This window comes from Oncorhynchus kisutch, linkage group LG10 (genome assembly GCF_002021735.2).
Source record: "Oncorhynchus kisutch isolate 150728-3 linkage group LG10, Okis_V2, whole genome shotgun sequence".
In the NCBI taxonomy this organism is placed as follows: domain Eukaryota; kingdom Metazoa; phylum Chordata; class Actinopteri; order Salmoniformes; family Salmonidae; genus Oncorhynchus; species Oncorhynchus kisutch.
The window spans coordinates 59,209,533-59,233,108 of NC_034183.2; the positions used below are offsets into that span (position 1 = coordinate 59,209,533).

Consider the following 23,576-nt stretch of genomic DNA (forward strand, 5'->3'; position numbering starts at 1 on the left):
TGGTAGTTTTGCAATGGAAGAATGTGCAAAGTAGAAATAAAAAAATAATGGGGTGCAAAGGAGCAAAATAAATAAATAAATAAAAATTAAATACAGTTGGGAAAGAGGTAGTTGTTTGGGCTAAATTATAGGTGGGCTATGTACAGGTGCAGTAATCTGTGAGCTGCTCTGACAGTTGGTGCTTAAAGCTAGTGAGGGAGATAAGTGTTTCCAGTTTCAGAGATTTTTGTAGTTCGTTCCAGTCATTGGCAGCAGAGAACTGGAAGGAGAGGCGGCCAAAGAAAGAATTGGTTTTGGGGGTGACTAGAGAGATATACCTGCTGGAGCGTGTGCTACAGGTGGGAGATGCTATGGTGACCAGCGAGCTGAGATAAGGGGGGACTTTACCTAGCAGGGTCTTGTAGATGACATGGAGCCAGTGGGTTTGGCGACGAGTATGAAGCGAGGGCCAGCCAACGAGAGCGTACAGGTCGCAATGGTGGGTAGTATATGGGGCTTTGGTGATAAAACGGATTGCACTGTGATAGACTGCATCCAATTTGTTGAGTAGGGTATTGGAGGCTATTTTGTAAATGACATCGCCAAAGTCGAGGATTGGTAGGATGGTCAGTTTTACAAGGGTATGTTTGGCAGCATGAGTGAAGGATGCTTTGTTGCGAAATAGGAAGCCAATTCTAGATTTAACTTTGGATTGGAGATGTTTGATATGGGTCTGGAAGGAGAGTTTACAGTCTAACCAGACACCTAAGTATTTGTAGTTGTCCACGTATTCTAAGTCAGAGCCGTCCAGAGTAGTGATGTTGGACAGGCGGGTAGGTGCAGGTAGCGATCGGTTGAAGAGCATGCATTTAGTTTTACTTGTATTTAAGAGCAATTGGAGGCCACAGAAGGAGAGTTGTATGGCATTGAAGCTTGCCTGGAGGGTTGTTAACACAGTGTCCAAAGAAGGGCCGGAAGTATACAGAATGGTGTCGTCTGCGTAGAGGTGGATCAGGGACTCACCAGCAGCAAGAGCGACCTCATTGATGTATACAGAGAAGAGAGTCGGTCCAAGAATTGAACCCTGTGGCACCCCCGTAGAGACTGCCAGAGGTCCGGACAGCAGACCCTCCGATTTGACACACTGAACTCTATCAGAGAAGTAGTTGGTGAACCAGGCGAGGCAATCATTTGAGAAACCAAGGCTGTCGAGTCTGCCGATGAGGATATGGTGATTGACAGAGTCGAAAGCCTTGGCCAGATCAATGAATACGGCTGCACAGTAATGTTTCTTATCGATGGCGGTTAAGATATCGTTTAGGACCTTGAGCGTGGCTGAGGTGCACCCATGACCAGCTCTGAAACCGGATTGCATAGCAGAGAAGGTATGGTGAGATTCGAAATGGTCGGTAATCTGTTGGTTGACTTGGCTTTCGAAGACCTTAGAAAGGCACGGTAGGATAGATATAGGTCTGTAGCAGTTTGGGTCAAGAGTGTCCCCCCCTTTGAAGAGGGGGATGACCGCAGCTGCTTTCCAATCTTTGGGAATCTCAGACGACACGAAAGAGAGGTTGAACAGGCTAGTGATAGGGGTGGCAACAATTTCGGCAGATAATTTTAGAAAGAACGGGTCCAGATTGTCTAGCCCGGCTGATTTGTAGGGGTCCAGATTTTGCAGCTCTTTCAGAACATCAGCTGAATGGATTTGGGAGAAGAAGAAATGGGGAAGGCTTGGGCGAGTTGCTGTTGGGGGTGCAGTGCTGTTGTCCGGGGTAGGAGTAGCCAGGTGGAAAGCATGGCCAGCCGTAGAAAAATGCTTATTGAAATTCTCAATTATGGTGGATTTATCAGTGGTGACAGTGTTTCCTATCTTCAGTGCAGTGGGCAGCTGGGAGGAGGTGTTCTTATTCTCCATGGACTTTACAGTGTCCCAGAACTTTTTTGAGTTAGTGTTGCAGGAAGCAAATTTCTGCTTGAAAAAGCTAGCCTTGGCTTTTCTAACTGCCTGTGTATAATGATTTCTAGCTTCCCTGAACAGCTGCATATCACGGGGGCTGTTCGATGCTAATGCAGAACGCCATAGGATGTTTTTGTGTTGGTTAAGGGCAGTCAGGTCTGGGGAGAACCAAGGGCTATATCTGTTCCTGGTTCTAAATTTCTTAAATGGGGCATGTTTATTTAAGATGGTTAGGAAGGCATTTAAAAAAAATATCCAGGCATCCTCTACTGACGGGATGAGATCAATATCCTTCCAGGATACCCCGGCCAGGTCGATTAGAAAGGCCTGCTCGCAGAAGTGTTTCAGGGAGCGTTTTACAGTGATGAGTGGAGGTCGTTTGACCGCTGACCCATTACGGATGCAGGCAATGAGGCAGTGATCGCTGAGATCTTGGTTGAAGACAGCAGAGGTGTATTTAGAGGGGAAGTTGGTTAGGATGATATCTATGAGGGTGCCCGTGTTTAAGGTTTTGGGGAGGTACCTGGTAGGTTCATTGATTATTTGTGTGAGATTGAGGGCATCAAGTTTAGATTGTAGGATGGCTGGGGTGTTAAGCATGTTCCAGTTTAGGTCGCCTAGCAGCACGAACTCTGAAGATAGATGGGGGGCAATCAGTTCACATATGGTGTCCAGAGCACAGCTGGGGGCAGAGGGTGGTCTATAGCAGGCGGCAACGGTGAGAGACTTGTTTTTAGAGAGGTGGATTTTTAAAAGTAGAAGTTCAAATTGTTTGGGTACAGACCTGGATAGTAGGACAGAACTCTGCAGGCTATCTTTGCAGTAGATTGCAACACCGCCCCCTTTGGCAGTTCTATCTTGTCTGAAAATGTTGTAGTTTGGAATTAAAATGTCTGAGTTTTTGGTGGTCTTCCTAAGCCAGGATTCAGACACAGCTAGAACATCCGGGTTGGCAGAGTGTGCTAAAGCAGTGAATAGAACAAACTTAGGGAGGAGGCTTCTAATGTTAACATGCATGAAACCAAGGCTATTACGGTTACAGAAGTCGTCAAAAGAGAGCACCTGGGGAATAGGAGTGGAGCTAGGCACTGCAGGGCCTGGATTCACCTCTACATCGCCAGAGGAACATAGGAGGAGTAGAATAAGGGTACGGCTAAAAGCTATGAGAATTGGTTGTCTAGAACGTCTGGAACATAGAGTAAAAGGAGGTTTCTGGGGGCGATAAAATAGCATCAAGGTATAATGTACAGACAAATGTATGGTAGGATGTGAATACAGTGGAGGTAAACCTAGGTATTGAGTGATGAAGAGAGAGATATTGTCTCTAGAAACATCTTTGAAACCAGGAGATGTCATTGCATGTGTGGGTGGTGGAACTAATAGGTTGGATAAGGTATAGTGAGCAGGACTAGAGGCTCTACAGTGAAATAAGCCAATAAACACTAACCAGAACAGAAATGGACAAGACAAATTGACATTAAGGAGAGGCATGCTTAGTCGAGTGATCAAAAGGGTCCGGTGAGTGGAGAGGTTGGTTGGTGATTTAGACAGCTAGCCAGGGCATCGGTAGCAAGCTAGCATAGGATGGAGGTCTGTTGTTAGCCACCTCCTGCGCTCCGTCAGTAGATTAGTGGGGTTCCGTGTGGTAGAGGGGATCAATCCAAATCACACAACAACAACAAAAATAAAAACAATAGATATAGTTATAGTTAAAGATAGTATAGTTAAAGATGAGAAATTAGTAAATCATTGATGAGTTTTGTTTTGCAATATCTAAGTTCACTGAGTTATGGCAGAGGTTGTTCAGTTTCCACTGTCTAGTTATGGTCCTGGACTGTTGCTTTGGCTTACAACTTTTTCTACCAAACTCGAGAAGTGTCATCTCTGATAACACTCTGGCTAATTGGATGTAAATGACGTCACGCTTAGGCGAGAATACGCCCCCTTGCTGCAGAGTGCAGATATCCATCCAGCCCCCCTCCCTCTGGTCAACAACACAAGCTGCACAGAGAAGCAAAATGGCCGATAGTAAACTAACCGACCTCACAGCGCTTTGCAACCACCAAGAGGTTATACATGTGTAGTTTACAGCGAAAACTACATTCGTACGAAAGGATATACGTTAACTGAATTCCTCGATTGTTAACATTTCGCCTTTTGGTGATGTTATTTCTTATTTGGTTTAGCCTTGAACTACCGTTAGATTGCTAAACTAGCTTTAGCTAAATAGGTCTGCAAGAATTTCACAAAGTACTTTATGTTTGATTCCTGAGGTGAGTAATAAACATTATTTCACACGATGTAACGTTAGGTTGTTCATTAAAATTGTGTAAAATGTGTGCTATTTTTTTTCTATCCATGTTAAGTTATAAGCGATAGCTAGTTAACGTCAGTCTGCTAAGTTAGCTACAGAGAACGTCACTGAAGTTTTATCGTAGCTTCTTTGGCCTTGTCAGTCACTTCAGTCCAAAAACGACAGTTGATTGTACAAACAAGTAATGGTGTGTGTGTGTGTGGATAATTGAGAAACACACAATTCAATTAACATTGCTATGAACTATTTTGATAGGCACGGAATACTCAGCTAAACAACAGTATATCTGTGTAGCCGATATGTATGGATGTTTTTTTAAATTTTGTATTTATTTTTAAACTATGTATGGAGCTTAGATTTGGGAGCTGGTTAGCAAGCCGGCAGCTGTACGTCGTGTTCCCTACTAGGCTTTACCTTTTGAGCGGCAGTTAACGACGTCAGTCGCTCGCACGAAAGGGCTATCTTACAGCTAGTTAGTGTCCATACTATTTTAACAATTTAGCTAGCTAGGGTAACACACGTTTGTGTCGTTGCGTGACTTTGTTCTCGCGGAGTCTGTTTCGTTTCAGCTTGGGGCTACTCTGTACTCGAGCTCGAGGCTGGAATAGGCCTTGGCAAACGTCAGCGCGATACCACCAGGCAAGCTTCTGCTAGCTGATTTGTATTAAGTGGCACTTACTAGCATAATGTAACGTTGGCTATTATGGGAATTGTTTTTTATTTAATGCCGCGTATAGATCCACATAACACAGTATAAATAGTTTTTCGTTGTTGTACTCCAACATTAGATTGCTTGCTAGCTAGTTCTTTACCTCTGACAAATTTGAGCGGCTTAATTTGACTGCTGTCCTTAAATTGTATTTACAGACTAGACTACCACTACACAATTTGGACAAGCTCTTGTCCAAATTGCCAAAATGCCTCCCATAGCGCAAACTTGCATTGTTTTTGTTTCCCATACATGCACTCAAAAGACCACATTTTCAGCTTACTAGCGTTTTCATTGGAGCGCTTTTGTAAAGCCGAGTCAAACAGGGGGACTAAAACTAAATGCCACCCCGTGATACCTGACCCATCTAGCCAACTAGCTCGCTCTATCCTGCACACACTCACATTCTCGCCATCTCTACTAGCTCGCTAGGCCTTGACCTATGTGACTATTCAATATTTCTACCAGCAAACAGGTTCTCTTATCTACCAGTCAGGTACTGCCCAGTCTTACATTGACTCTCTGTTGGTGTGCATGTGTTGCATGTTTGGAGTTGTAATTGTTTGCTTGAAAATGAATAATTCAGGGTGGCTACCACAGACTATTGCCAAGGTTGTGTCTGCTTACTACTATAGTTCTGACAACCTTAACTAATTGTAAGAGTTAATTTTGATAAACTGTTGCTAAAACGTTTTTAGGCAAGTTGCAGCAAATGTGTGTAACTTGATGTTGATGCCTGTCGCCCAATATCAATGCCCACATCCATTTAAATGTGTCCAGATAAGAGAATCAGGAAAGGGAACAGCAGTTCATGGAAGACAAGAAAAAGAAGAAAGAGGATAAAAAGAAAAGGGAATCTTCCCAGAAGGTATATAATATCCACTTTTCATCAGGAAATTAGGCCTACATAATTCAGAATGCTCTGGTATGTTCCTCAGAACAGAATTGTCTGGTGTTTGATCCAGTTTCATGGCCCATTGAAAGTCAGAGCCACACTGTTCCGGCTGTGTGTTAGTTGTTGTCGTGACGGCAATAATGAGTTACTTGGCCTGCGCTCCAAAGTTGCTTGTGGTATTAGCGCTTGACATTCATTACAATCATATGTGGGCTGTTTCATGGCACTGACGGTCTTCTATACTTTCAGGTGACTGAACAAAAAGTCAAAGGTATGTTTTTTGTTGTTGTAGTCCTGTGTATACAGTACCAGTCAAGTTTGGATACGCCTACTCATTCAAGGGTTTTGATTTATTTTTCTAAATTGTAGAATAATAGTGAAGATGTCAACTCTGAAATAACTCATGGAATCATGTAGCAATCAAAGTGTTAAACAAATCAAAATATATAATTTATATTTTAGATTCTTCAAAGTAGTCACCCTTTGCCTCAGAGCTTTGCACACTTGACATTCTCTCAGCTAGCTTCACTTGAAATGCTTTTCCAACAGTCTTGAAGGAGTTCCCACATGCTGAGCACTTGTTGGCTGCTTTTCCTTCACTCTGCGGCCTAACTCATCCCAACCATCACAATTGGTTTGAGGCCAGGTGAGCTGATGCAGCACTCCATCACCCCCCTTCTTGGTCAAATAGCCCTTACACAGCCTGGAGGTGTGTTTTGGGTCATTGTCCTGTTGAAAAACAAGAGTCCCTCTAAGCGCAAACCAGATGGGATGGCGTATTGCTGTGGTAGCCATGCTGGTTAAGTGTGCCTTGAATTCTAAATAAATCTGTGTCACCAGCAAAGCACCACCACCTCCATGCTGCATGGTGGGAACCACACATGTGTAGATCATCCATTCACCTACTCTGCGTCTCATGAAGTCACGGCGGTTGGAACCAAATATCTCAAATTTGGACTCCAGACCAAAGGACAGATTTCCACCCGTCTAATGTCTATTGCTCGTGTTTCTTGGCCCAAAAAACGTTCTTCTTATTGGTGTCCTTCAGTAGTGTTTTTATATATTTTATTTTTGTTATTTAACTGGGCAAGTCCGTTTTGAACAAATTCTTATTTACAATGACTGCCTAACCCGGGCAACGCTGGGCCAATTGTGCGCCTGTTTCTTTGCAGGAAATCGAACATGAAAGCCTGTTTCACGCAGTCTCCTATTTGGGCTGCAATCTGAGGTGCAGTTAACTCTAATGAACTTATTCTCTGCAGCAGAGGTAACTCTGGTGGTCCTCATTAGAGCCAGTTTCATCATAGATCTTGATGGTTTTTGACTGCACTTAAATATTCTTTGTGTTCTGTATTGATTGACCATGTCTAAAAGTAACAGTGGACTTTCATTTCTGCTTGCTTATTTGAACTGTTCTTGGTCTTTTACCAAATGGGTCTTTGGACTTGGTCTTTTACCAAATAGCGCTATCTTCTGTGTCACAACACAACTGATTGGCTCAAATATATTAAGAAGGAAAGAAATTCCACAAATGAACTTTTAATTGATTCCAGGTCACTACCTCATGAAGCTGGTTGAGAGAATGCCATGATAGCTTTGCGCAAAGGGTGGCTTCTTTGAAGAATCTGAAATGTAAAAATATAAAATGTAATTTTGTTTCTGTGATTCCATGTGTTTATTTCATAGTTTTGATGTCTTCACTGTTATTCTGCAATGTAAAAATCTAGAAAAACCCTGGAATGAGTAGGTGTCTAAACTTTTGACTGGTACTGTACATCTGTAACACCCCTTCCATTCAAACAACATAAGGAAGAGGGAGGAAATAGTCAAGTTTATATTATGTTACATAGCATTAGGATGCATTCCAGCTTTGACTTTATTGACGTGCTTCATTCATTTTTTTAAGTGCCCGAATTAACCAAGGCCACCTCCACGCAGTCACTAGCCACTCCTGGCTCTGTGTCTCCCAGCCCTGGCCCCACTCCACCATCGTCCCCCTGCCCTGCAACTGGGTTCGCTGTTCCTACGGGCGGGAACAATGCAAACCGGGCGGCTGTGGCCAACGGACAGCCCCCCACCGGAACTCAGCGCTATATGCCCAGAGAGGTGCCCCCACGATTCCGCTGTCAGCAGGACCACAAAGTGCTTCTGAAGAGAGGCCAGCCACCACTGTCCTGCATGCTGCTGGGGGGAGGCAGCTGTAGGGGAGACACACCCCCTCTTTCACAGGGAGATGCCCCCAGTGCAACCACATCTGGATCCACAGGTGGGTCAACATTGAAATGAAAGGATGTGGTTTGGATCTGAAGTTAGCAGCAAAAGGAATATTCGTCCAAGTGTAATTAACATGCTGTTTTAACCTTAACACGGTCCAAGTTAACAAAGTATGTTTGCTCATTATCTACAGATCCCAGTCTGGGTTCTCCTTCACCCCCCCACTCCTCACCCTCATCTTCAGTCGCTGCTTCTTCAACTTATGCAAATTCCACATGGGGGGTGGGCTCTGGCAGCCAGCCCCCTTTTCAGGGCTGGGAGAAGGTGATAGTGGATGGGAGTGACCTTGAAGAGTGGCCCAGCATCGTGGGTGGGGATAGAGTGGGTACTGAGGGAGCTGAGCTGGATGGCCCCAACAACAGCAGTGCCTCACGGACTGACAAATGCACCCAACAGCATCTGAGGGCAGGAGCTGGGAGTTCAGATAGTCCCTCCCCACCCCACTCTTCCCCCTCATCACTCACTGAATGTGTCCTGTCTGGTGTCGTGTGGGGCTCTTCCAGTCAGCCTGGAATTGGAGTGGCAGCTGCAGCAACAGAGGGACTAGTGCTCAACAATTCCAAAGTCTCCTTTCTTCCTGGGGCTCAGGAGAGCCCTCTCAGTGGAATTCCTGGTGCCAACTTCAACCCTAATGCCAACCCTTCAGCCTGGCCTGCCCTTGTGCAGGATGGAACAACAGGGGTTGGTGCAGCTACCACTGAAGCTGTGCCCTCATCCATCACAACATCCTTTTCTGCCAGTACCACCCATACTCATCCACTCTCCTTTGTGAATCAAGCTAGCCATCAGCACCAACTCCATGAAATGCCTGCCAGGGATGGAGCACATCTCCATGGGGACTGGGGGGGCTTGGTGCCAGAGCTTGGAGAAGGACCAAATCAAGGAGGCAGAGAACTTGTGGACAGTGGGGTTGTTGGAGAGAGCGGGAATCTCTCTGCTTCGTCATCCTCCTCCACAACCTCTTCCTCTTCATGGCGAGCCTTGCCTCCCCCCTCTAACCTCAACACAGGTGCCTCTAAGACTGACGGGTGGGACAGATTAAGTGGAGATGCAGCTCAGGGGGAGGAGGCAAACGTGTGGGGCTTCGGCAGCCAAGCTGAGAAAGCTGGGTTGGCAGGAGATGAGGCATGGGTCAGGGGAAGTGATGTTAGCTCAAATACCCCAGTGGTATCTCAGGGAGCATGGGATGGGGCTACAGAGGAGGGTTGGGGCGGTACACAGAGGTCGACAGGTGTCAGGGGTTCCAGCAACCCAGCAATAGGAAGTAGCGGTGGAGGCGAGAGCAGCAGCAGCAGTGGTGGTGATGGCGGCATATCCCAGGATTCTGCCTCACCAACATTTGCTACTATGACAACAGCTTGGGACAATCAGAAAGGGGTTGGTACTGTGGGGGAATGGGCAGGTCAAGGTGGCAGAGGAAGTGGAGGCCCCTCATGCTCTAGTGGAGGAGGGTCCAGGGCTGGGAGTCACAATCGGCACCAGGAGCATTCCCGCCACCGCTCCAGCAACCCACCCCCCAACCCTGAAGTGGCCTTACAGAGCATGCTCAGCCGGTCGGACCTGGATCCTAGGGTGTTGTCCAACACCGGATGGGGGCAGATCCAGGTACAGCAGAATGTGGCCTGGGACCTGGATACAGGATCAGCCAGTCAAAATAAGGGAAGTAGTTCCCCTGCATTTCCATCTCAAGCTGTTAATTCTACTGGTCGATCTTCTACTTACCCCGCAAGCAACAGCACAATGACTGCTGGGGCCCACATGCCTACTATGAACACTGGTCCTGGCCCTGTACCTTCAAAGGACTGCTGGGATGACGAGTCAAATTGTGCTCCACCATCCAACATGCGGAATTCTGATTCCTCCAGGATGACAGTGGAAGATATTAATGGCAGCCAGGGAAAGACGAGTGGAGCCTGGGGCGACGTTGGTACTTCAGAGAGCCATGGCAAAGGCTGGGGCAGTGAGGAGCGGGAGGGGAGAGACCGCAGAGGGGCCGGAGGAAGTAACTGGAGAGATTTCGGAGAACGGGGTGGTGGAAGAGGGAGTGGCTGGGGAAGTGGTCAGGAGGACAAGGGGACTGCAGGGGGTTGGAAAGAGATGGGTAGGGAGGGAGGGGGATGGGAACAAAGAGGGGGAGGCAACTGGGCGCAGCGTGAACCCAAAACAGTCAGTGGAGGCTGGGGGGAAGGTAGGGGCAGAAGTGGAGGCAACACAAACAAGGGATTTTGGGGTAACATCGATGAGGGAGGCCCACAGAGGAGTTGGGGAAGTGGAGGGGACACGGGCGGCAAACCGCACCAGGACTGGTGCATGAAGCCGCATTCAGCACAGATACCAAACAGCCAAGCGGCAACACTGAAAGCCCCAAATCAACAGCAACACCAATCGCAGACCCAACAGCCACCAGGAGGTTTGGGCAGGTCAGGAGGTCCTCCCACCCAGAATCAGAACCAAAGCTCGGGCTGGACTGCTGACCCCATCCCTCAGAACCCTGTTGGGCCTGCTGAGGCCCCTGAACCAAGCGGGTGGGAGGAGCCCTCCCCTCAGTCCATCAGCCGCAAGATGGAGATTGACGATGGCACTTCAGCCTGGGGAGATCCCACCTGCTACAACAGCAAGAATGTGAACCTGTGGGACAAAAATAGTGCCCCCTCTGCTCCTCCACCGACACTTCAAGGCCAAACTCAACAGGGTCCACCTACATCTGTACAACAGCCACCACCAAGGAGACAGCCTGCGATCCCAGCTAACCGGGACTCAAACCCTGGCAATGCACCTGGAATGGGTAAGCTATGCCTGACTTATTCCTTCAAAGACCAACCACTTGCATTTCTGGCAGATTCTTTAATATGGTCTTCTCTGTATTACCAGGCCCAGGTATGTGGGGAGGGGGTGGCAACCTCATTGGACAATCTGTGGATAATGGCACCGCTTCCTGGGGGCAAACTTCTGCTCCACCATCTGGCTGGGGAGACCCAGATAACTCAAACAAAGCTGCTGGTTGGGGAAACCCCTCATCTAAATCTGGTAAGACACTTCAAGGAGTTTTCATTGTAAGGCAAATGTGTTGATGGTTGTTACTCCTTAGGACATTGCATGACCCCTTTGTGCATGTCCCATAGGCTCAAAGTCAGTGCAAGAGAGCTGGGGCAAAGGAGAGGGCCCAGTTCCAGCCTCTCGACACTCCAGTTGGGATGAGGAGGAGGACGTTGGTGGAGTTTGGAACAGCACAGGCTCACAGATCAGCAGCAACTACAACTCTGGTGGCTGGGGGCAAGGCCCTGGGGGAAAGAGAGGCAACAGCAAGGTATGTTGTGATTAGGGTCTGCTTGCTAAATTTTGTTTTTATATCCTAATCTGTGGAACTATGAAAGACATCTGTCTGAAAGATTGTTTAGCTACATTGCATGTTTGTGTGTTTGGTCCCTAAAGGGTGGAGGTGGAGACAATTGGATGAACCCAATGACACGACAATTCCAAAATATGGGACTCATGGTAAGCCCTATTAATTATGTCTCGGAAGAAAGGATGGTGACGATGCATTTTCTGTTGAAGGATAGGTAGCATAAAGGACATTTGGATTTGCATTAGAATACTCATCAAAAGTCCAAATACAAAGTTACACCTACCTCACTTTTCAATTTCTCGAGTTATTACATAGAACTGATCAGAATGCCGAAGTCGTGTCGGAAAAACATTTGCGGGGTGTGGCATAATATGGAGGACCCGACAAGCCAGTCTATTCCCTATAATGCAAGCCCTCTGCCTATTGGCTACTTAGCTTATTCATGCCTGTCTCAAAATACAACACTACCCCTTTAAGACAAAAAAGCTCTGTACCTGACTGGTCTTTCAAAGGTGTCTAGAAATGTACATGTTTTGTTCTCTAGTAGGAAGCAATCACTCCCCTATTACCGACTATAAATTATCTATAACTGGGCTAATAATTTACTAACTAGCAAAGGAGCTCCCGAGCGGTCTAAGGCACTTAATCTCAGTGCAAGAGGCTTCACTACAGTCCCTGGTTTGAATCCAGGCTGTATCACATCCGGCTGTGATTGGGAGTCCCATAGGGGGGTTTGGCCGGAGTAGGCCGTCATTGTAATTAAGCATTTGTTCTTAACTGACTTGCCTAGTTAAATAAATGATGAAACAAATATGAACAAAATGTCCACCTGGCTACATGCAACTCTCACTTTGATCTCGAGCAGTGAACTTATATCTTGCGCAACTCTCTGGGCTGATATTTCTGCGCGGCTAGCTTAGAGGGAACATTTGGTTAGCACTGCTTGAGTCAGCCAGTTGCTGTCAACACACACAGCTACATTAAAGTAAACTAAAGTTTTAGAAATACATAATGTCCAGTTATCAAATAATGTTACCAGTTATTTTAGCAAGCCAGCTAATTTGGTTATTTTTGCCTGCCAGCTAACTAGTCTAGCTATCCAATCACCACTGTTGACATGGCTAAGTAGTAAGCCAGAGAACACAACAAAAGACGGATATAAAGTGAAGAGAGGGGAGACATAACAATTGACGGCTGAGTTAGTAATTCACATTGAATTTACATGGTTTCTCATCACTGCTGACACTCGATGTACCAGTTGGAAATCGAGCAGGGATCGTTTAGCAGGACTATTACATTTTTTGTTTTTTTGTGAGTGGACGGTCTGGGGGACCGGAACACAATTGCAAATCATTTGTAGTCTGCAAATGATCCACGACAAGCCCAAACAGATATATTTGACTACAACATAATTTAAAACCTTGCTTACATTTTTATACGATTGTCTCTTTATTATGCTTGGGAATAGTTGGAACAGATTTCCAAAATAAAACTGATTTATTGCTGTTTTTACAGTCTTATGTCCAATGAACCATACCATATTTTTTATATATATTATAATTGTTTTTGCACACACAACTTGACCCAAATAAGGCCACCAGTTGGGGAACCCTGAAATAGAGCTTGCAGTCTTCACAAATAACGCTCGGCACAACACCTGGTTTCATTATGAATCCTGCCTTCCACTGGTATACTAAGCCATTGAAGTCCTCCGGGGTGAAATCAGCACTGCATACAGTAGATGTGCGCACGGTTCCCATACTCCACCAAACACACAGGAGTAGAGGCGTTGCAGTTTTTTGCATGAATTTATATGGTTTATTATTTGTGGATGCACATAGTATCTCACTATGAATTAGAATGTTATTACATGCTAGCATGGCTAGTAGCTAACGTTAGCCAACTGGAACTAGCTAAGTAGCATCAATTCTCAAGATGTTGAGAAATGTTTAGTTCTGAAGATATCTTTAAGTTAGTAAATGTTAAAAAAATGCTGAAACATAAGTGTTTATAGTGATGGTTAACCAGATCGTGACAACTAAGTTACTAAGTCTTTGATCACACTGTTACTTTGAGTAAACTCAAGTGTCTTTTTTTAAATAGGGCGAGGACTTGAGTCTTGATAAAAAGTTGGAAGGAGATAAGAGAGGGATGAACGACTACAGCGGTGAAATGCGGAGAGGTGGAAGAGGTGGAGGAGGCTACCGTATGCCCAGTTCCAAAGACATGGGGCCTGGAGACATGGGGCCTTACAGTGACAAGGTAAGTGAGTCATACTCCTGTCAAAGGGTTCAAGGTGTCCGTGAAGCTGTGCTTAGCAAAGTTTGCGTGATCTGTCGATTGGCCTAGGTGGAGGAGGCTAGATATGTTGACCCTATCATTAGCTAGCCAGCTAACATCAACTAGCTTTTTTTGTCAACTTACTGTATAGATATTTTCCTTTTAGCAGCTCTAACTTTAACATTTTTATAATTTCATATTTAACTACTCTTCTGTATATCCATCGTTCCAGATGGGTGGTCATGGTTTATTTGGTGGCAGCGGTGGGATGCCTCCGTCTCGGGGAATGCACCAGCCTGGGATGCATCCCATGAACCCCTCCCAAGGGTTACGCGGACAAGTCCCTCATCAATTCTTGTCTGCGCAGGTACATTGCCTGTGTTGTAATGTTTTTATTTAGAAAGTTGCTCCACGTGGGGTATGAGCAGGTGCTCTAACATTCAATAACAATATATTTTCTATCTTGTCTTTAGATTACCATTTGGAATATTGGCCAGGTTATCTAACAAAGCTTCACGTTCTTTATCCAAGAGCATTTTTCTTTCTCCAGCGTCCACAGTGCTAATACACATGGTGATGCTTCATTTTGATTTTATTTCACCTCGCAGGTGCCGGGCCCGATGCTAAAGCAGATACCCTCTCCTGGCAGCAGTGTTGGAGGAGTAGGTGTCGGAGGAGGGGTGTTCCCACCTCAGCTCTCCCCACAGCAACTTGCCGTGCTTAGTAACATTTACCCCCATGTGCAGCAGTTCCACCTGGTAAATATCGTCTCCGCCTCGATGTTGTGGTTCAGGCCGTCTGAACCATTTATCACAATTTAAAAATTTGCTCAGTAATTCAAATAATCTTGTACTGATTGGATATCAAGTTATTGCCACTGTAAAACTGCTACTACACTGGCTCTCTCAGTGGAATAGAATAGTAAAACTACTTTGTGCCTGTCAACTCCATACCCCCCCAGGCTTGTCAGCTTCTTCTGCAGCAGCAACAGCAGCAGCAGCTCCTGCAGAACCAGAGGAAGTTGCCCCAGCCTATACGCCAGCAGCCTGATCCACAGCAGGTACTGAACGTCCCATAGTAGTGTAGTGCCTTATCACTATACATATAGCACTTCGGACTAATTTAAATATTAGATGCAATAGTTGTGCTACACTTTCAGTATGTAGTAGGTTTCTAGCCAGCTTGTCTTTAGTCTCTTGATGCAATGTTTTGTTTATGTACATAGTTTTCAATCTTTTCTCTTACCCCATGTCTTCATAGCTTGCTAGAATCATGGCTATTCTGCAACAACAGAGACAGCAACAACAGGGAGTAGTGGGCGGAGGCAGTGGGAGCTCCAAACTGTCCCCGTCTCTTGGAGGGGCACCAAAACAGCCGATGGCAGACTCGATGCCACACCCTGGTATGGGCGGCCCCTTGTCAGATCTTCATGCCAAAACACAGGGGATGTACTCTGGTAAGTTGCTTAGGTTTGGTATTTGTTATTATCTCTCTAACACATCTCAGTCCAATCTGTCAGTTTAGAGCAGTCTACTCGGTTTGCCTTTGAAATCATACTATTACTGAATCATATCCAACTAATTTGTGTAAACCGTAGCTCGTATATCACTGTTGCCGTGACAAGTCTTTCATTTAAATCCCCTAGCAGCTATTCCGTGATGTTTGATTTCAGGGGGATTACGCTGCCATCATCTTTGCTCATGACTGCATTGAATGAATCATATGACCATTTTTTTCCCCCCCCGGTATCTCAGGGCTTGCTCCCGGAGGCAACCTGTCTGGGCTGGAGTTGGGCTCCATGGTGGGGGGGATGAAGGATGGAGGAGGGCAGCAGTCCCGCTTCAAATGGATGATGGAAGGTCACTCTCCGGCCCCTTCTCCCCCAGATACAGCCCATCACAAGAATGGTGAGTCATTATATTCCAATGTCTAGCAAATGACACGAATAATCAAACCAATATAAAGCCATAAGAGGAAATGCCATGTCAAACTGACAAATTATTTGTATTTCTGTTTTTGTCTTGTGCTATTGCAGGTCCTTTACCCATGGCCATGAAAGTTCGAGAGGGCTCCCCATATTCACAATATGAGTTGCTCGGGGTTGATGATTTGGGAATGCCCCCTCAGGGCCCTTCTGACAACTGGCACCGTACCCCTGGAAGCAAGATGGGCACCATGGCTGGGACATCCAGCTGGCCCCCAGGTAAGATGCTTTCAGTACCCCTAATGCACAATTTTGAAATGGACGTATGAAACATTGCAGTTCCAATAAATGTCAATATTGCCAAGCTCAGTAGTCTTCCCTGTGGTGACAGAGTTCCAGCCTGGAGTGCCCTGGAAAGGCATCCAGAGTGCTGACCCGGAGTCTGACCCTTACATGACCCCTGGCAGTGTTCTCGGCTCCCATGGACCCTCCAGCCTCAGTGACTCTGACCACCAGTTACTGCGAGACAACACAGGTACTCACTGTTTAATCACTGCTTCTGTGTAAGTATTGGATGAGATTAAACCTATTGGCACACCTTGGGCTGTTGCAGGGACCGTATTACTACCACACTGGTGGTCACGAAGGCAGTCAACTTCCTGGTGGGAAAAGCATCCTCCATTCGCTATTTAAGTACAAAGATTACATTTTTTTAAATCCCGCTGCCCCTGTTTTGGTATAGGTGCACGACAATGGTCCGTATTAAATCTAAACAAATTTCACATTTAGTATATGTAAAGACGATATTAAATCAAGGATAGTCTGATGGGTGACAATTAGGGTTGGTAAATGTCTGGATGATTTCCATGGGAAGTTGAGCCCTGGAATTTGGGGCATTTTGCTTAAATTCATAGCTTAAACAGTGAACCTTTTTTTGTAGGATACATATAAGGCAATTCTAGGTCTTGTGCCATATTTTGGTTAAACTATCCCCAATTCAATGGACTTGCAATCCTCTGCATGCACATTCTTCCATCACATGTACAGCTGATTCTCAAGATCTTGCACACTAATGAGATTCTGTTGAGCCCACATTACTACATTGTCTGAGCCAAGGACTACATGCTTTCTGGTAAGTTTTGATTACAGTATATTGTATGACATGATTTTTTTGTTAACTAGTAATTAGGAGCCTACAGCAAAATGTTTAAATAATTTCTAACTTGTTAACAATTTCTGCTAGTTAGTTTTTTGCTACCATGTGGGTTTTTAGTTTGCATGAGCCTGCTAACTGAGGAGTGTTAATTCACCTGTTTCCATACATATTTCATTTTAAAACATTTATCTTAGGAAGGAGGAGTTTAATCTAACTGCTTAACTATTTATCTGTACATGGATATATATATATATATTTTTTTTTAAACAAACATTTTTTCCCCTAATCTTTACAGGAAAATGCCACAGGCACTATCTGATGTGCGGAGACATTTCACTGCAGCTAATGTAGAAGGAAAAGCTGTGTACATTTGCAAGTACTGTGCCAAATAATATGTGAAGAATACAACAAAGATGCAGAATCATCTGGCCATGTGCATAAAGTTCCCTCAGCGCTCACAACAAGCAACCTCTGACAAAAGTACCTCTACTTCTATTCGAGGTGAAAAGGATGAATCAGACACCTTATCGATGGCAACGGCTCATGGTCCTCCTGGAATCCAAAGTTTTTTTGACTCAATGGAGGAACGTAGTCAGAGAAATGCTGATGAATGTCTTGATCGAGCTGTGTATGCAACTGGTTCACCTCTGATGCTCACAGGAAATGTGTATTGGAAGAGATTTCTGAATGTTCTTCGCCCAGCATACACCCCTCCAACCAGACATGCTTTATCTACTAATTTGCTGGAGGCAGAGTTCAAGTGAAGGTCAAGCAAATCATAGAGAAAGCAGACTGTATTGTAATCATCTCTGATGGGTGGTTGAATGTTCATGGGCAAGGAATAATTAACTACATCTCCACCTCTCAACCAGTATTCTACAAGAGCGCAGACACACCGGTCTCTACATTGCAGATGAGCTGAAGGCAGTCATCAATGACCTTAGACAACAGAAGGTCTTTGCACTGGTGACAGACAATGCTGCGAACATGAAGGCTGCTTGGTCTAAAGTGGAGGAGTCCTACCCTCCCATCACACCCACTGGCTGTGCTGCTCATGCATTGAATCTGATCCTCAAGGACATCATGGCACTGAAAACAATGATACACTCTACAAGAGAGCCAAGGAAATGGTTAGGTATGTGAAGAGTCATCAAGTTATAGCAGCAATCTACCTCACCAAGCGAAGTGAGAAGAATAAGGGCACCACATTGAAGCTGCCCAGCAATACACATTGGGGTGGTGTTGTCATGTTTGATAGTCTCCTGGAGGGGAGGGAGTCTCCAAGAAATGGCCATATAACAGTCTGCCGATACAGACAACCCTGATCCTCCTGGATTATGTATTTTGGGAGAGAGTGGTAAGCAGCCTGGAACTCCTGAAACCTGTAGCCATTGCACAGATTGAGGGAGACAATGGCATCCTGTCTGATGTTGAAACTCTGCTTGCAGATGTATGAGAAGAAATAGGTAATGCCCTGCCACCTCACTGTTTCTCCAAGCAGAGGAAACTGCAGTTCTGAAATACATCAAAAAGTGTGAAGAATTCTGCCAGAAGCCCATACATGCTGCAGCGTACATGTTGGACCCCAAGTATGCTGGCAAGAGCATCCTGTCTGGTGCAGAGATCAACAAGGCCTATGGTGTCATCACTGTGTCTCGGCACCTTGGCCTGGATGAGGGCAGGGTTCTTGACAGTCTGGCAAAGTACACTTCCAAGCAAGGGCTTTGGGATGGAGATGCAATATTGCAGTCGTGCCAACATAGCTCATCAGCCACCTGGTGGAAGGGACTTTGTGGATCTGAGGTGCTTTCCCATGTTGCCTCCATTATCCTCCAAATCCCACCAACATCAGCCGCCTCAGAGCGCAACTGGTCCTTGTTTGGGAACACACACACCAAAGCACGCAACAGACTGACCAATACAAGGGTTGACAATTTGGTTATATCCGGGCAAATTTGAGGCTTTTTGAGCCTAACTATGAGCCATCCTCAACAGGGTTGGAAAGTAACAGTGAAGATGAGGCCTCAAAGTCTGATATTCAAGAGGTGGACATTGAGGATGTTCAGGGAGAAGACATGGAAGCCTGAGAGGAAGACAACCAATGCTTTAGTTTCTAGACTATCATTTTACAGATATGTTGAGTGTTTTTGGAAGATGCGATGTATCATTCAATATTCCCGTTTGTCACCATATGGTAAATATATCCAATGCAAAAAAACACATTTAAATGCTATTAATATTCATTTGCATATATTCTCAAAAATGTGCAACCTTTGTGGCAATATTAGCCTATCACTTGTGAATGATAAATGATCACTTGTGAAAATCTTTTAGGAAGGTTTGTATCACAACTAAAGTGGCCAAATAACTTCTTAAAATTTAAGCACAATCAGTTTTAAAGGGGTGTAGAGCCTTAATAGCATACATGAGCAGTGAGTGCGTTTCAATTTTGGGGAAGATCATTTTCACCCTGAAAATGCACCTTTTTTATAATAAAAGCATTACATGCATAATTGCATTCACTTACTTTTGATAATGGTGTTTTCCACTAATGGAACATTTGCGCTTATAGCTGTGCTCATTGCTCTGCTTATAATGTGAAGAAATAGCCTAAATGTTCTGATCTGTTGCGTCAGCCACATTGCGTAAAAAAAAGTTTACTGGTGGTCGTATTAATTTGGGATCTATTGCATCCCACAACTGGGGATGCAACAGCACAGGTAGGGGCATTCTCTAATATGAACAACTTTATGATCCAGTCCAATAGTTGAGACTGAGCTGTTAACTAAAGCTGTGTAAATTGATAATTTATTGAAATTAGCTATGTTTCTCTTGTGTTCTGGGGAACACCACAATCCTGGTGGTGAGTGAGGAGGAAGTGGCTTGCTATTTTGCACATTCCCAGGTTAGTGGTGCGGGTTGGGCCAACCCAGGGGCGGCCCAGGGCTCATCAGAAACGTGCACAGCGGTGGCTTGTAGGCTGTGTGGAAGCCAGGAGATACCAAATGTGTTTGTTAATTTACGGTCAATTACTGTGAGACCGACAGTTACTTGATTGTAAGTCACCAACTGACAGTTTCATGACTGCCACAGCCCTCGGCACAACATGTGTTGTATTGCAGGATTTCTTGACACATCCTATCTCTCTGTTACAGGGCCAAACCCCTCCCTCAACACCTTGCTGCCTTCACCAGGTGCCTGGCCCTACAGTGCCTCAGACAGCCCCCTTGGCAATGCACACAGCACAGGTAGTGACATTCTCTAATATATGAACAACTTTAAAGTCTCATTTGAGAGCATGAGCTGCTAACCAAAGCTCTGTAAATTGATGATATATTGAAATTAGCTATGTTTCCCTTGGTCATGCTTGTTTCTTCAGCAAAGTACTCGGAGTACAAACCCAGCTGGCCCCCAGAGCCCATCGGACACAATAAGCCGTGGAAGACCAGTCACGTCAGTTCCCAGCTGCCACGCCCCCCTCCTGGACTGACCAGTCAGAAACAGGCCTCGACATCCCCATGGAGCAGTGGAGCCCCGCGTTTGGCCAGGGGCTGGGGAGAGGGCGGGGGCAGTCAGGAGTCAAGATTTGGGACAGGTAATATATATCTGGATCAACCCTGTAGCGATTTTAACTGTTTCCTGGCCAACTTGATATGAAATAATTTATAGCTGTTGTGTTTTCAGAACTCATTGTAGTAAGATATTAATTAGATTCCCGGCTTTACAACAGAAAAAAGATTGGAAGACTACCCTCTTTCTCTCTTCCGTAGGCTCAGCGTGGAGTGATGGTGTGGCCTCCAGAGGCAGCTGCTGGCTACTGCTCAGCAACCTCACCCCTCAGGTACAGACAGAGAATTGATAAAGATGTTAGCACTAGCACCAATGAGCAGGGATTTGCATAATCTATGCAAATGAGCCAGTGTCATGCGTGACCAAAGTGTAATTGGATTGTGAAGTTGGCTGATCCATTTAATCAATTGCATGAATGGCATTGGCATGAAAGGGCTGCTAAGGGAAAAACAGAATGGGAGAATGAAAAAGGGCAGGCAGTAGAATTAAAGTCTCACACTTGCCCACCACAGACACACTGGTATCCCACTAAGTTTTCTGTTCCCCTTCAGATCGATGGTTCCACACTACGGACTATCTGTATGCAGCACGGCCCCCTGCTGACCTTTCACCTCGGCCTGACCCAGGGCAGCGCCCTGATTCGCTACAGCACACGTCAGGAAGCAGCCAAGGCTCAGGGTGCACTGCACATGTAGGCTACTACCCCTCTACACACCAACAAACACCGGGCTGCTGACTAGTGTAATGCTAAATGCCTGTAATGAAAGATTTACAAATTTTCCCTAATGTTAGCTCCATGCAGCATGTTTTAAAAATCAGTTATTGCTCGATTTATATCATTGCAATTGATTGATGTATTTTTTTGCAATCTTGAGCATCCCCCCCATTTACACACACAAAGAGCTTTCTTTTTAAAAACAAGGCTTCAGATTATAATGCTGAATCAGAGCCTGATGACCATTCAGTTAGTAAATGTTCTACTACTTCACCTGTTTTACTAAAGGACACTGCCCTATTTTGTTTTCTCCAGGTGTGTTCTGGGAAACACCACAATCCTAGCGGAATTTGTGAGTGAGGAGGAAGTGGCTCGCTATTTTGCACATTCCCAGGTTGGAGGTGCGGAGGGGGCCAGCCCAGCGGCAGGGGCAGCCCAGGGCTCGTCAGGAACACGCACAGCGGTGGGCAACAGAGGGGGCTCCCCGGGGAGTGAACGAGCAGCAATAGGAGCAGGAAACAATTTGGGTGGGAACAGCGGGGGAGTGGTTCTGGGTAGTGTGGGGCCTTCCGGCTGGCAGAGTTTGGATGGAACGGGCAGCTCTCCAGAGGCCACCTCAGCCCAAGGTCCTGGGCTTGGTATTTTTGCTCAGTGGAGTGCCAACGGGGCTGGGAAAGGGGTAGGGGGTGGGGTGGGACGGGTAGAGGGAGGGAGGTCTGGGCTCTGGGGTGGTGTGACCCCAGGTTACTCCAGCAGCAGCTTGTGGGGTGCACCCCAAATGGAGGACAGGCACCAAATGGGCAGCCCAGCTGCCCTGTTGCCTGGTGACCTGCTGGGAGGAGGGGCTGACTCCATCTGACACACCTTCACATAAGAATATATTTAGACACACGACATACACTGGGAAACACAAATACATATATAAATGACTAAATGTAAACACAAACGCAGAAATGTGAGACATGCTTACACACATTCTCATGGCCAGACTTAAGCTATTCTATAAACATATGCAGGGACTGTTAGATGTTTAAGGCCTTTTTCCACAGATGAAGACTTCAACTGCTAGACTTGAACCTGAAATTAAAGTCTGTCGGTCTGAGAGACTGGCTGGATTGCATTGTGCTTAGTAGGTGATTTGATGACAGACTTACATACACATGCACACACCAAATACAAACTAGCCTTCGGACAGATGGGCACTGTAACAGCATTACTCGCGTCATATAGGAAAACTACGTGATGCAGGACAACCTGCAGTTTCCATTCATGTCCCTTATGGAGACTGAATCAAAACACGTGCAAACACACTGCTCTGATTGATGACAGAACTGTGTCTTATTGTGTATGTTAGTGTCTGTTTTGTATGGTTGTTTTTATTTTGAACAGTCGAATACTGAAATGTAATTGTTCCTTTCAAATGCTGACCTCCTACTGTTTTCTCTCAATCACGTTTGTTACTGTTACTATGATAATTGTTGAAACTCTGGCAGTATGAGGCAACATTTCATTTCTCAGAGAGTGGGATACTATGTGTGGAATACTCAGTGTGTATGAATGAGACCAAGTGATAAACCCCTGTGTGAATGTGAGGATAATGTAGTGTGCATGTTACTGCCTGTCATGATTAGTGTGTGTGAGGCTGCTTACAGAAGGTCTATAAATCTGTTTTGAGTGCATTGGTATACTGCTGACTGTGTGTTCAAGAACATTGGCACTAATGCTTAGTTTTATTTTCTCATTTTAATATTATTTTTGCAGACTGTCTTTTTTTATTGTCCGAACTGCAATAATAAACATTTTAATTTTAATGACAAAGAGCTGAAGGCATATGTATTGAAAAAAGGACATGCCAAATCTTATCAAACTGTGGAGTGGTGGGGGGTTGTTTACAAGACACAGAAAAGAGTTACCGTGTGTTTATGTTTTGTGTATCGTTTTAAATTAAGACAGGCTTTAACACTCCTGTTCAGTGTTTCGTTTTGAGATTTTACAAAGAAATTTATTTAAAAAGAGAACAAGATTAATAATAAAGATTAAAGTATTGGCTTCTATTTGTCTTGTGGTCATTGAGAATTGTCCATCTATACAGAATGGCCTCTAACCCTCAGGTGTCCCAAAACCGTTCACACGGGTTCCTGTGTCTACTCCACGTCACATGCACTCAAATAAGCCGGTGTCCATCTGCTATGCCATCTTAACCAATCCTATTTACTGTACAAGCCACACAGCCTGTAAGAAGCATGTGCTTCTCCAGTGATCTATCATTTGCGGTGCAATTAGTATGACAGTATTGAGTATTAAAGGCTTTATGTGAAAAACCAGAGATGGGCCACTTTGATGGGTCTGGGGGCCACAAAAAATCTGAATGCGTGGCTGCAGTGGCTTGTGGGTCTGAATACCATAACCACATGTGCTGTCGGAGCCAGCCCTAGCCAATTGGGGAATTTGTTGGGG

At 45.3% G+C, this 23,576-nt stretch overlaps 1 protein-coding gene across 2 annotated transcripts; it reads left to right on the forward strand.

Annotated features, from left to right (window-relative positions):
- Window positions 1–3,900: 3,900 nt before the first annotated feature.
- LOC109898596 (trinucleotide repeat-containing gene 6B protein) lies at window positions 3,901–23,173 on the forward strand. 2 transcript variants are annotated; one of them, XM_020493623.2, is made up of 21 exons: window positions 3,901–4,209; window positions 5,740–5,827; window positions 6,104–6,125; window positions 7,761–8,120; window positions 8,262–10,913; window positions 11,000–11,155; window positions 11,251–11,435; window positions 11,561–11,623; window positions 13,578–13,736; window positions 13,987–14,121; window positions 14,363–14,512; window positions 14,716–14,814; window positions 15,015–15,210; window positions 15,509–15,661; window positions 15,790–15,957; window positions 16,070–16,213; window positions 19,990–20,082; window positions 20,214–20,429; window positions 20,605–20,675; window positions 20,956–21,095; window positions 21,435–23,173. In XM_020493623.2, the coding sequence occupies exons 2-21, from the start codon at window positions 5,771–5,773 to the stop codon at window positions 21,976–21,978; spliced, it is 5,763 nt and encodes a 1,920-aa protein (XP_020349212.1). In that variant the 5' UTR covers window positions 3,901–4,209; window positions 5,740–5,770; the 3' UTR covers window positions 21,979–23,173. The 2 variants fall into 2 exon arrangements, with proteins under 2 accessions (XP_020349212.1, XP_031690148.1); XM_031834288.1 differs by lacking the exon at window positions 3,901–4,209 and adding an exon at window positions 4,820–5,455 and having other exon boundaries at window positions 21,435–23,167.
- The last annotated feature ends 403 nt before the right edge of the window (window positions 23,174–23,576 follow it).